This window comes from Myotis brandtii, unplaced genomic scaffold, assembly GCF_000412655.1.
Source record: "Myotis brandtii unplaced genomic scaffold, ASM41265v1 scaffold192, whole genome shotgun sequence".
NCBI lineage: Eukaryota > Metazoa > Chordata > Mammalia > Chiroptera > Vespertilionidae > Myotis > Myotis brandtii.
Genome location: NW_005357159.1, coordinates 614888 through 628864, shown reverse-complemented (window position 1 = coordinate 628864; position 13977 = coordinate 614888). Strand labels below are relative to the sequence as shown.

The following is a 13977-nucleotide window of genomic DNA, read 5'->3' as shown; positions in this document are numbered from 1 at the left end:
CACTGCCCAGCCGCCCCGGGTCGGGTCGCACACGGATGCCCGCCGCCCCAGGTCGCAGATAGCAGGCCCAGATGGCAGCAGGGCAGGCGGGATGACGCTGTCCCGCCCTATCTGCAGTACGCAAATTAGCCGCCATCTTTGTTGGCGGTTAATTTGCATATCACACTGATTAGCCAATGGGAGGCGTAGCGAAGGTACGGTCAATTACCATGTTTGTCTATTATTAGATAGGATATATATATATACCCTACTCATGAACTAAATTGGAAGTTCCTTTAATACAAGCAAACTGAGTTAATATCTTCCTATTTCTTGAGTGCAGATACTTGATATCTATCGGTTAATATGCATTATACAGAGGTGGGCAAAAGTAGGTTTTCAGTTATGAGTATGTGAAACAGAGCTTATTGTTGTATTATTATTTATTAATTATTGTGTTATTTGTATGACAACTGCAAACCTACTTTTGCCCACCTCGTACATTGTTGTTCTAAAATGAGGTCATTATATTTCTGTGACATTTTATGCTTTTCAGCAAAATTTTATGTTCACTCTCTCAAACTCAACCTGGCCAAAACAACCCTCTTGTTCTACTTCTCTCCAGCTAAGTAAAGGATGTCATCAATTACCCAGTGGCTCATACCCAAAATCTAGAAGTCATCCTTGATTCCTTCCTGTCCTCCTCTCTCCATATCCTATCCATCCATGGGTTCTGAGAACTCCAATTTTAAAATATATCCTTTACACATCAATTTCTCCCTACTGCGCTGCTATACCATGCTAGCCTCCCAGCTGGTCTCCTAGCTTTCTCTCAGGCCCTTCTATTATCTATTATTTTCCACAGACTAGCCAGGAGAATCATTTGCAAATATAAATCAGACAACACCACTTTCTCATTTAATTCCCTCTGGTGGTTTTCTGTACTGCTCAGAATAAACTCTGAATGCATTACCATGGCCCACAATGCTGAGTGACTGGTTTCTGCCCACCTTTCCAACCCCAAGTCATAGTATTCCTCTCCATGTCAGCAGGCTCTGGCCACCATGGTCACTTTCCTGACCCTCAAACGCACCAGGGTTATTCCTGCCTTGGAGCCTTTGAACATTCTGTTTCCTTTGCCTAGAACACTCTGTCCCATGAACTCTACAATTTAAATTAATCACCAGCCTGTGCACCCAACCACTTAAGGATATCATAGTGCTTTACTTTGCATCACTTACTTCTATCTTAATCATCTATTTACTTGTTTACTGACAATCACATCCAGTCTCTTCAACGTGCAAAACTCACTCTTGGCCCATTTTGTTCAGTGTTGGTTTTCCAATACTTATAATAATTCCTGGTACATAGCAGGAGTTAAATAAGTGATTTCCCTGATATTGCTGTTAAAGCAGGCAGTAAAAGCATAATTATCTTCATTTTATGAACTGGGAAACTGAGGTTCAAAACTATTAAATGCCTCAAAGTCACCTAGCAAGTTAGGGACAGGGTCAGAATGCAATCTTCGGCCTTTAAGTTCAGTATTTTAGCTATTATACCATGACTAGTGGTCCGGTGCATGAAATTCATGCACATTAAAAGGGAATTACTTAGAGGAAATATTTGAATATTGCTATTTGCCCATTTGCTATAATAGAAGTGTCAGAGATGAAAGAAAATTAGTAAAATGTATATGAAAATCTCCCTCCTGTCAGAGTCTGGGGCACGTCGCAGGACCCAGAGTCAAGTCCCCGCCCACCCACACGAGCCTTGAAATCACGTGAGACCCAGACCCAGCCGGCCCCACCCCCCTCAAACCCCGCCGGGCGGGGGGTGCAGCCTCAGGTCCCCCAGCCTGGCCTCAGGTCCCCCAGCCCCAGCGCAAGGGAATGACAACCATTTGCATATTAGCTCTTTATTATATAGGATGCTAACATAAGGTCAGTTCTAAACCAATTCAAATAATTTTTTTTAAATCATCAAATCCTTTAAATAAACATGACAATATTTTTAATGGAAGAAACGATTCTAATAAAAATCTATTGTTAAATCAACTACCCAATCAAACATAAAACAGAACAGGTAAAAAAATAAATGTTTGTCCCCTGTATATGTTTTTCTTTTCTATATATTTTTAAAGCCATTATCTCTGTACATTTGGTAAGATAAATCACAAAAGTTAAAGCACCAATTGACAGCCTATCTTTTTTCATACATACAGATCTTACATCCTCTAGTCCCTCCCAGTTTTCTCCCAAAACAACTCTTTTAAATTCCCAGAAACACAACTCTTTTAAATTCCCACAACTCTTTTAAATTCCTAAAACCTTAAGTTGAAGGATAATAATGTTAAAAGTGTTTTTATTTTCTTATAAGATATCACACATAAGCTGCTATGGAAATAATGTCACTAGAGATGTCCCATTAAAAGTGGACCCTCCAAGAACATAAATGCATAGCCCATGAACACAGACAACAATGTAGTGAAGGCAGAAGAGTGGGGCTGGGTGGACAGAGGCAAACATGGGGGGAAGGCATCTGTAATAGTGTCAACAATTTAAAAATTAATTAATTAATTAAAAAGTAACTCTTCAAAATATTTAAACATACCCTTTCAAAAGCCATTCATTGATCGGTGTGATTGATAAAAGCTGAAGAAAAAGCCATATTGCTGCTGGGAAGAATGCAAGTGTAAAGATCTGAATGAAAAGATGCAGTCGTATATGCACCAAAGCACTGGTCAGCTCCTGCAAAAAAGGACACAAGATAAAAAAAATTAAGAAAACTATTTCTGAAGATAGGTTGGTACTAAAATAACATCACATAAATTGTTTTTTTAATTGAGATATAATTGATATATAACATTATATTAGTTTCAGGTGTATAACATGATGATTCAATATTTATATATATTGTAAATTGATCAGCACAATAAGTCTGGCTACATACATCAATTTGGAGTTATTTCATAGCTAAATTTTTTTACCTATGCATATGAGATTATGCATAAGTATTAAGAGACAAATTTTAAGAGAAAAGTTATTGCATAAGAGACAAACTTTAAGAAAAAGTTGATGATGGTTATGAAGTTATTCATGAAGATTATAATTTTTATGTAAAATTTCTGAAATATTCTAATTGCTTTCCAATATACAATATATCACAATAATTCAGATTTGTGAAATTCTGGACCAGGACTAAGCTAACTACTGGTACATTTGAGAACTGTTGACACTGTAACAAACATGTATGTTTAAACATTGAAAAAAAATAAATCTTATTTAAAATTTTAGTAGAATCTATCACAATTTTATATGATAATTAACCTCTGGTCATTATATCAGACCTAGAAAGGCCTCAATTTGGCAAAATGTTACTAAATCTACACACAGATCATAATTTTTAAAAATGTTCCCCCCAACAACATTCTATAATTAAAAACGGCTGTTTCCACAAAATTGACTCACTCAATTTCTTTGTTAACATTTACTGAATAGTAATTATATGCCATTCTCTGAGCTTGCCACTTTATGTATGTCATCTCATTCAATCCTCACATCAACACCATTAGGTGGATGTTATTTTTCCTGTTTTACTGATGAGGAACTTGAGGTTGAGAGCTACTACACAGTGAAGCTCGGAATCAAACCCAATAAACCTGTGCCTGTGTCATCCTACTGCCAGGGAGGGAGAAAATTCCCATCAAACAGGACAAGCCAGGCACATGTTATGAGTCTCACAACTAAAAGGTACTCAGTTAAATTTGAGGTTTAAATATATACTAACAAGTGTTTGCATTTGAATTTCTTTGAGTTGTGTGGTTTTTCAGTGGAAATAAAACACATTCAGAAAGTAGTAGAAAACTGACATATAACATTCGGGCACTCATTAAAGCACATTCAAAGTTGCCAGAGAGTCACTGTAATAATAATGTCCCCACAACCCCCAGTTCAAGCAAGACTTTCAAAAGAGCCTCAGCCTCAGAGGCATGAGCTGGAGTTAATCGTTTAATAAACAGTAGGTCAGTGCAGACTCATTCACTGACCACCACCTCTAGGATCTTACTCGGATGCTCCCACTATTTATCTCCCTGTGTGAAGGCACACAGCAGTTCCATTTTGGCCACAAGATGTCCTTTAATGGTATTTAATGAACTTCCGGTAATCCGGAATAATGTAGGGAAACACTGGACAGACCAGAAGCCATACCAGGTCCATGGATCAGAGCTAAGAGAAAAGGAGCCATCCTTGCTCTGAATCAGAAGTTTCACCTCAGAGACACCTAAGCACCAGCAGTACCCAGAATCCTCAGCAGTCATGAAACCAAATCTCACACAGATATACTCAGAGGCATTCAATAAATACCAAATACATATGAGTGTTTTCAATTGTTTAAATTGTAATAAAATGATTAGCCACAATGCAGTAATTAAGGCATTTGCATATGCTTCTCATAGAAATATAAAATAGTGTAACTTTTCTAAAAAGTAAATTGGGGATATATATCAGGGACTATAATACAATTTATATTCTTAGATCCCAAAATTTTATATCTAGGCATTTATCCCAACAATATAAAAAATGGTTATAAGCATTTATACACAGAATTGATCCTCACAGCATTATCCATTATGGTAAAATCTGGAAACAACTTAAATGTCCAACAATGGAAGAATAACCATATAAGGTAAGAGTTAAACAGTGTTAAGAGCTATTCTAAACCATGTTAAAACTGTATATAAGGATGTAAGAGCACAGGGTCTCTCCCTACTTAATCAGCATATAAACTGGCACAACCTGTGGACAGCAACCTGGCAACTCATTTCTTCATTCGACAAATACTTACTGAGCACCTGCCACCATGCTAGGTACTTGGAGAATCTATCACAACTTAAACTGCATATATCATTTTGACCTATAAATTCCACTTCCAGGAATTAGCCCTTCACCTATACTCCAAAATGTGGGAAATGACATGTTTTTAGTGTCCTTTGCAGAGTGTTTATAACAGCAAAACATGGTAATTACCTAAATGTCCATCAATAGGGGACCAGGAAAATGTAACGTGACACATTCATAAAATAGAATACTTTTCAGCATACACAAAGAAACAGGGAGTTCTTTATATGTTGATATAAAATAAAATAATCTCCAAGATATGTTTCTGAGTTAAATAAGGTAAGGTGGCAAACAGCATAAAATAATAGTTTAAAGGGATGGATACAGATATGTATGTTTTGCATAGAATAGCTCTGGAAAGACACACAGAAACTGTTATCTTCAGAGAAGAGAAATGGATAGATAGCTGGTAAAGGGGTGTAAGGACGACTTTTCATCATATATACTTTTGTACCTTTTGATTTATGTACATAAAAGTAAACAAAATGTAAATTATTTTATTTTTCAATGTATAAGTGAAGAAAAATTAAATAACAGTATTAAATTACATGAAAAATTGCATATACCTATATACATATATATAATTTTAAAAATATATTTTATTTTTAAAACATTCTATAAGTAAAATATGTTTAAGAAAAAAGTACAAAAGCACACAAATGTTAGAACAGTTATTTTTGCTCTTTCTAATCTTTCTACAATAGGGAAATACCACTTCTATAATCAGAAAAGAGTTATGAAAAATAAAATGCAGTTAGAGACTACTGCATGACCTAATAAATGACAATTAGAAACAATTGATATCACATCAGAATAATGGACCAGTAAGAACTCATCAAAATCAATCACAAGAGCCTACCGTGTTGGGGCCTCTTAACAACAGGGAAATAACAGACATGAAGTGTTTCCTACGAAAGATTTTCAAGACTGTCACAAAAACCTAGTATTATAGGTTTTCTAGATCTTCATACAACAGTATAGAGAAAATAAGGTAACACTGGAAAAGAAAAAGCAAGTAACACCTTAAAATCCTGCTCATCTTTGTTTCTATCCCTGTGCCAAGCATGGTGTGTTGTAGTGATAGGCACTTGATAGGTTATTTGTTTAAATAAATTGGTCCTGCCATGGTCTGTTAAGTGACAAATCCTCTGAAACTGCAGGTTTGAAGTTAGCTATATATAAAATAAATCTCAAAAGTGACATTATTACATTTCAGTATAATAATATTTCAGAAACCATTTCAACACATATTTCAAAAACTAGAAATCAACAGTTAAAAAAACTGAAGATTTAGCATTAAATCTTTTTAGCATGAAGTGTTAACACAGAGCTCTTTATAATTTTAATAAATGAGCAAAACAAACTTTAGAATACACATCATTACATCAATGTATGAGTAATGTTCAATATGAATCAAACTCGAACGGGACCACAATAAATGCTTTCAAATAAATTCAAGTCAATAATAACTCGCCGTCTTCTGTGTGCAAAAATGCACAATTCTAAGACCTAATAGGATACAAAAATAGTCCCAATTGAAATTAATTTAAGATTATTAACTAGAAAACAAATAACAAGATTGCTACCTTTTATTGCCCAAGAAATTAGCAGGGCTTAGAGATGGCTTAACATTACACAAAGATGCAATCTAGGCCATCTTAAGTTAAATGGATCTTGAAAATGACTTAATGTTGTATTCAATTCAAAAGGGTCTTTCGTGGAGGAAATGGTTCTGATGGCTTCTTAGATACATAAGAAAGGCCAGGGATCCAGGCATATCTCATCATTAGATCCAAATTAGTTGGATGACTCTGAAGGTTTCCTAGGTGCTTACAGAAGAATTTGGTCCTTAGAGAAGTGCTGATAACTGTGACATTCCTTCTTCAATTTCTGCATCCCACAAAGTTGGCTGCTTTACAGAACAGCATTAAGCAAGAAGCTAAGGGGAGAAATCAAGTCTCTTGCCAGATTTCCCATGGCATAAGCAACAGTTGTAGCCATTAAGAAGCCACCAGGGGGCGTAGTTAGAGCAACCTCCCAAGTAGAGGACTTGGGTGAGGCAGCTGCTTCACAAAGAGCATTAACCAAGGCCAGCAGGAAGACCTCCAAGGAAGATTAGATCAGCAGCACAGCAGTGGTAAATTCTGTCCCCCATTTGAGGACCAATAGAACTCTGGTGTTGACAGGTAAAGCCTATGACCTTTAAGTACTAATCACAGTCCTTTCTTATCAATATAATTTACAAAAACTGGAATTTGACATATTTAGGAAATCCCATCCATGTCAGCTATTTTCAGAAGACCAGTAATCAGTGAGGATATTTAGCATTCTTGAGACACACTTCATCTGTCGTAGACACTACACATGGATCCCATCTATATCCCAAATGACCCCAATGGAAAGATTTATCCAACCTGCTAACTACAGAATACCTAAATTTAGTAAAATCATATTTTTTTTTCTATGTTGCTACTAGGACGATCAAAAAAGAGGTAAGTAAATTTGATCTTTATTCAAATCACACTTAAAAGAAAGATACTTGAAGTAAAGACAAGATATGATGCACAAACAGAATTGTATGTTTTAAAATCATTTCCTTAAAAAAAAAGCCTTCTTACACAGTAAAATTAACCTGTCTATGTAAGACTAAGCAGCTTAGAATGATGACTTTTAAAACTCTATGTAATTTCTTCAAAAGCAAATGGGTATTTTCTCCTATTTTTTCTCCATTATAAGTCAAAAGGGAATCATATATTCTACTCATTCCTATCTCGGGCATAAAAATGTCTGGATATTTAATTCCAAGGAATCCCATATTCAGTGACACCTGGATCAATAAATAACATTACCTGTATGTCTTCATGATAAAGTGAGATTTAGTATGAAAAAGTACAAATATTTCCTCAAGACATCTATTAACATTTAATAACTATACAGCACTAGCAAAGAATATACATCTGTAAAAATACAAATTAGTTAAAAAGTTTTAACAAGCATCACTCGTACATCATCAGTCCTAGGAACAAAAGATGATCCACAAAGTATGGAAGCCCAAATAAACATCTACAGCTTAAAGGAGCCACAGTAGGCACCATTATAGTTACCACCATAATCTGAGGAAGACCTGAAGGAGATGCATCACTTCAGCTTCCATATTAAAAACACACTCATTATAGCCACATCTTCAGGTTCCATGCTGCTTGACTATAAGGTTTGTGGAATACGTACGTACAAAACACAAGTCCAGTGCTGAAGTCCAAGTTACCTTCTGTTAAGCCGTCAGACTACAGCTACACACAGCTTTACAAAAGGATCTGAAAATTTAAAGTATTAAGTACAAACTGAATTTTTCTCCCTGCTTTTATGTGCCCCATTGGTGACAGTACCTCTGTTTTTAATGATAGTCCACTGTTAAAGAATATTGTTGCAACAGCAATGTAGGAGACAGTTATTTCTGGCTTCAGTGGTCCTAAAGAGAGAGAAATTAGGTACTGTTAGATAAGAATTTCCAGTCTTCCAGTATGAAAGACAAATCCAGTGGAGGAGGACAAATGGTACTTCATTTCTTAGTGTTGACCCTGGTATGTTACTGTCCTGATGGAGTTGAGCATTTGCTGTGATGCCATCTAATTCCAGAGAGAAGTTTCCAGAAGGCAAGGATCATGGCTATCCAGCTCAGCACAGTATCCTTGGACCAGAAGAATAAAAATAAACTGCTCTCACATAAGAGAGCAGATAGTCAACATCCTTCAACATAGGTCCTAATGATATCTACCACAGTATCAGTCCCCAAATCAAAGGAGAGAATTTCTCAATGGAAAAAGTTACATTATCTTCAGCGAGATTATTTTATTTATTCTAGGATACCAGAAATAAAAGCTTGCATTCATGCATATATTCAGTTCTCCCCAAGAGTATCCAATCTATAAATATTTATTGAGCACTTACTATGTGATTGAGATAATACAGAGTAATAGAGTACTTAACAATGTGTTGTTAACATTGTAATTATTAAGAAATTGTGCTTGGCCCTGGGCATACTGTAGTGAACCACATAGGCCTGATCTCTGCCCTCCAGAAAATTCCTCTCTGAAGTTAGGCTGGCATCATCCCAGACGCATTAACATTGTGAGTACTATAAGGGGCAACCCTAAACTTTATACCAACAGTTTAAAATCTGAGATTATCTCGTATTTGACATTCTATGCAACCCTCTTGTGCTGAGCTGAGTAACATCCCTCCAAAAATTTGTGTCCTTCCAGAACCTTATTTGGAAACAGGGTCTTTGCAGATATAATCAAATTAAAATGAGGTCTCATCCGATTAGGGTGGGCCCTTTTCCAGTGACTGGTGTTCTTATAAAAAGAGGGGAAGATGGCCATGTGAAGACAGAGGCAGAGACTAGAGTTTATATTACCAAGGGACACTGTTTGCCGGCAACCACCACAAGCTAGAAGCAAGGAAAGAGTCTGCCCTACAGCCTTCGGTGGAAGCATGGCCCTGCCAACATCTTGATCAGACCTTAGCCTCCAGAACTGTGAGAAAATCAATTTGTTGTTTTAAGCCACCCTATTTGTGGTAATTTGCTGTGGCAACGCTAAGAAACTAATACACCCTTTAAGCAAAACAACAGGACCGTGCTGGAGGCAGACCGCATTCATGGCTCCTCTGTTCCCTGTAACTCTCCACCATACACTTACAGATGTTGTTCAGCTCCAAGCTCAGGAAAAATCACCATTCATTCAGTCAACAAATATTTATTGAGCAACTACTATATTTTAGGTAAATGTAGTACATCAGTGAATAAAAGGAACAAAGATCTCCTCAAACAATGTCATAAATTCTTTTATGTACCTGGCATTCACACAAATCATTTTGCTGAGATCTGAGACAAGGAAACAAAAGGGAGAAGGTAAGTGCTAATGGCATTACAGACCAGGGCAGTAAAGGCTGTTCACAAACTTGAAAGGAGGTACATTATTGTTATGCCCATGAGTGAATCTGTTTCAGCAGCTCACACTTAGAAATAACATTTCCTCAACAACTGAGAAAGGTGATTCAGAAGCAGATTTTAAAGTCAAGGAGTCTGGCTTGTTTTGAAAGTAGATGCTTCCCAGGAATTTTAAGTACCATTTAAAAAAAAAACCAATAGCATTTTTATTTTCCTCCAATCTCCTGTTTTTTTTATCAGACCTTATTCTTGTCAACTGAGGTTCTGCCCACAGTGGTGCCTCCAGAATGTCCATGTAAGATGGGTCAGAGTTAGCAATGTGGTCGCAAGTGAGAGCCACCTCCAGAGCCAACACATGGCATCTGCTTCCATTGCATGGTTCTCTGGGGCAGCTAACGCATCTACCTTAGTTAGACAACAACCAAGTTTTTAAAGAACTCTTCCCACAGTTCACATACACATACATAAATACACATGATAACTGTTAACTAATTGGTGTAATTCAGCGGAATGATTCTTGACTTTCAATGTTTTAAATGGTGGAGACGGGTTATACTGTGTGTTTTCTTTTATTAGATGCATCTCTAAATAACTCGAAACTGTGAAAAGACATGGGGAGGGTATTCCAGGGCTACCTACAAAATATCTTTTAAAAAGGAAAGGAGAGAATTGTTCTGACTTGGAGAAACCTAAGACCCCTCTGAGACATGATCACTGAGATGCCAATAGACAGCTCAACTTTTGAATGCGGAACTGGAAGTCTCCCAGGGCTGCATTAAAAACTTGGTAAATATTTGCACAGAAGTGAGAGATGAAACTACCATTTAAAAATGATACCTGGCCCTCTCCAAGGTAATGAGTATATCTTCTATGTCACCAGAATAACCAGATCCAGATCTTAAGATGGCTATAGAGCTAAAGTGGAAATGTAAATTTTAACTTTTCCTTTAAACAAAAGCAAAAACAAATTCTTTATCAGTGAAAATGAGTTAGTAAAATCAAAAGAAAAATTTTAAAGATGAAGCAATTGGGGGCTCCAGAACTCACACTTTTTAATGGGGGTTAGGGGTGAAAAGGGAGAGAAAACTATTTGGAATGCTTAAAAAATGAAAGGAACTATTATCCTATATAATAAAAGCCTAATATGCAAATTGTCCCCTTGACTGAGAGTTCGACTGGGAATTCAACCAGGGGGTGGGACTGGCTGGCCAACTTCCCGCAGCCTGTCCTCCCCAGCTGGCCCCACCCCAGCCAGCAGAGGTGGCAGGCAGCCAGGGAAAGGGAGGCCCCAGTTGGCAGCCGCTAGGGACCCTACCCGTGCACGAATTTCATGCACTGGGCCTCTAGTTATTTCATAAAATCTACTCATCTTCAAAGTAAATTTTACTTCTAAACCTGATCTAAGATATTTGTGCCAATGTACTTAGGCTTATAGCATGTTTCTGGTTATGTTCTTTTAGCTGAAAATTAATGAAGCAGTTTCCTTTTTAGGGTTTATGTATTATTAATGGAAATCATTTAAGTTAAGATGCAGGTAGAAATGAGAAAGTTACTCTGTACTTCCAAAGAAGTAAACCTTTCTCTTCCCAAGAATGAATAACACCGTGTTGAACTTGATTAAACGCTAAGGTTGCACAGCTCAGAGTTTCCCTGGGTCTCAATGAACCGATTAACAATACCTCAGCATCTATATACATTTACATCTACTGTGGCTCTTTATTTCCACACTTCTTCTATTTATTGAAAAGTAAAAGGTAAGTGAGTAAAAAGAACTGTGAACTAAGAATTAAATTATCAAGGCTAGTACCTAGTATGCTTTTTCTCATTTGGAAAGTCATTCAACTTCTCTAATTTTAGGGTTCCCACATCTATGAATTTCCTGCCATTTCAAAACTCACTAATTGGCCATAAAGATTTTTTAAAATATTTTTAATATGTTTTTATTGACTTCAGAGAGAGGAAGATAGAGGGAGAGGGAGATAGAAACATCAATAGTGAGAGAGAATCATTGCTGGGCTGCCTCCTGATGTCCTCTACTGGGGATCGAGCCTGCAACCAGGGCATGTGACCTCCAGGTTCATGGGTTCACGTTCAACCACTGAACCACACCAGCCGGGCTGAAGATTTTTTTAAAGGGAGGTCAGATCATAGTTGTGACACTTGAAGTGTAGAAGACTTACACTTAAAAATAAAGAGTGTAGCCCTAGCTGGGTGGCTAATACACCAGTGGATGGTCCCAAACACCAGAGGATGGTGGATTTGATTTCTGGTCAGGGTACATATCTGAGGTTGCAGTTTGATCCCAGTCGCACATGTACGGGAGGCAACCGATTGATGTTTCTCTCACATTGATGTTTCTCTCTCTCTCCCTTCCTCTCACTCTAAAATCATTTTAAAAATAAATAAACATATGCTTGGGTAAGGATTAAAAACAAAAGAGTGTAATCATTAAGGTAGTGATCCAGGTAAAAGTGAAGTGAGCATCTTAAGTTGAAGACTATAAAAACTTTTCCCATTTAAAATAATATCTAGAAAAGTGTTCTGAAAATTGTTCATCAATGTACTGAGCCCATACATGGAAACTCTGACTAAAAGTTAGAAGCAAAAAGAGGTGCTTTGGACCATTCTAAAGAGCAGAATAGGACAGAAACATTTTCAGCAACCGTTCCTTTCCTTGTTCCTAGATTTTTGTTGGATTAACCAGTGGAGTGAAAGTGTTCCTTGTCAATATTTGGAGGTTTATTTTTATTTAAGAGGTTTTGAGGTCAATCAGAAGTTCAACAGAAGTAACAAGAACTTAGCCTGACAGCCTATATAATTGTTTGCTTAACTTCTGGTTTTAGAGAAAGTAACTTTCACACATGGACAGCTATCAAAGAAACCCTAGAAGTTTAACTGTTATCTAATACTAGTGGATTCTGGTCTGCTCCTTGGGGCTAAAAATCAGGGCACAGAAAATGTCTTTATTCCAGAGAGCTCCTTCTTTATAACGGTTATGCATTTGTAATGATTGTTCATCAAGAAAATGTGTATCGATTTTGCAACTGGTATGAAATAAGGGGGAGTCCTGGTCTCCAGTCCTTCCACTTCCCTAGCTCACTCATCCTAGGGTAGGTCACCTGATCTCAGGCCTCTGGGTCTTCAACTGCGAAAGAAGCCTGTTGGCTTAAAATACTTTAAAGATCCCTTTGAGCGCTTCACATTCTACTCTTTGGAAATTAAACAAAAGAAATGAATTATCCTAGATTGATGGCATGAGGACTAGTGAAAATGGGAACCGGCATTTCTAACGTAAAAAAAAAGTGTTAATGCCCCCAATCTTTGTTCAAGTCCTTCCTTTTCAATGTTCCCTGAAGCGACTTCTCAGTGGAGGTACGGAAGGGAGAGGGTAGAAGGAACCACGGTCCTCCTGAGAGATCATGTTACCCCCCCCCCCCCATCATGGTTTAACAAGGAGCAAATAACTCCAAATATGCTCCAGAGCACTTCCGACCATAGAAAGATCGCCTGCGCCCACTTCTCTCCTATCTGTCCCTGTTGTAGTCATAACTGATGTATTAAACCGGTCAATGAGCCTGGAAACTGGCAAACAAGGTCAAAAAGACAGTACACTGAAGGAATTCAATGCATGCTTATGAAAAGTAGGACATGATGGGCTGGGGGAGGGGGGCGGTTAAGGGGCATAAAAGGCTAATGATGTCTCCAGCCGCGGCCACCCATGCCTCTCCCCGCACTACAAGGCTCCCACTCTTCGGGGTCCGAGTGTGGCTCGGCCCGCCCACATTTCCTCGCCAAAACACACACAGCACAGAGACCCACAGCCGCAAAGCCGGGGCTGCAGGAGGAAGGGGTGCCCCTGCCTCTTTCTCTCCCCCTACTTTTTTTTTAAGGGGGGAGGGTTGGAAATGGACCAGGTCATGGTGCCCACTCCGAGACAGGCCAGGAACTGCGGGCACCCCAGCATCCGCGGGACAGGGTGCTGCTCGGCAGGGGAGAGAAGAAGTTTCATCCCAGTCTCGGTCCCCTCACTCCTGGGCACCAAGGAGACTCACTGTCCGTCCGCGGGAAAGGGAGCCCGCGTTCAAAGTCGCTGGCCCCGTTGTGCACGACAGATCCCCTCTGGGGTCGGCCAACGGAAACGTCAGCCAA

The 13977-nt window shown here is 38.2% G+C and overlaps 1 protein-coding gene across 2 annotated transcripts in view; it reads right to left on the bottom strand.

The window, feature by feature from the left end:
• SLC10A7 (solute carrier family 10, member 7) overlaps window positions 1-13977 on the bottom strand; it is a 195732-nt gene that overhangs the window by 181142 nt on the left and 613 nt on the right. For both annotated transcript variants that reach the window (XM_005864859.2, XM_005864860.2), the window contains exons 2-3: window positions 8264-8346; window positions 2590-2726 (exon numbers count right to left, since the gene is read on the bottom strand). In XM_005864859.2, coding sequence (XP_005864921.1) covers window positions 2590-2726; window positions 8264-8346 — 220 coding nt within the window. The remainder of the gene's footprint in view (window positions 1-2589; window positions 2727-8263; window positions 8347-13977) is intronic.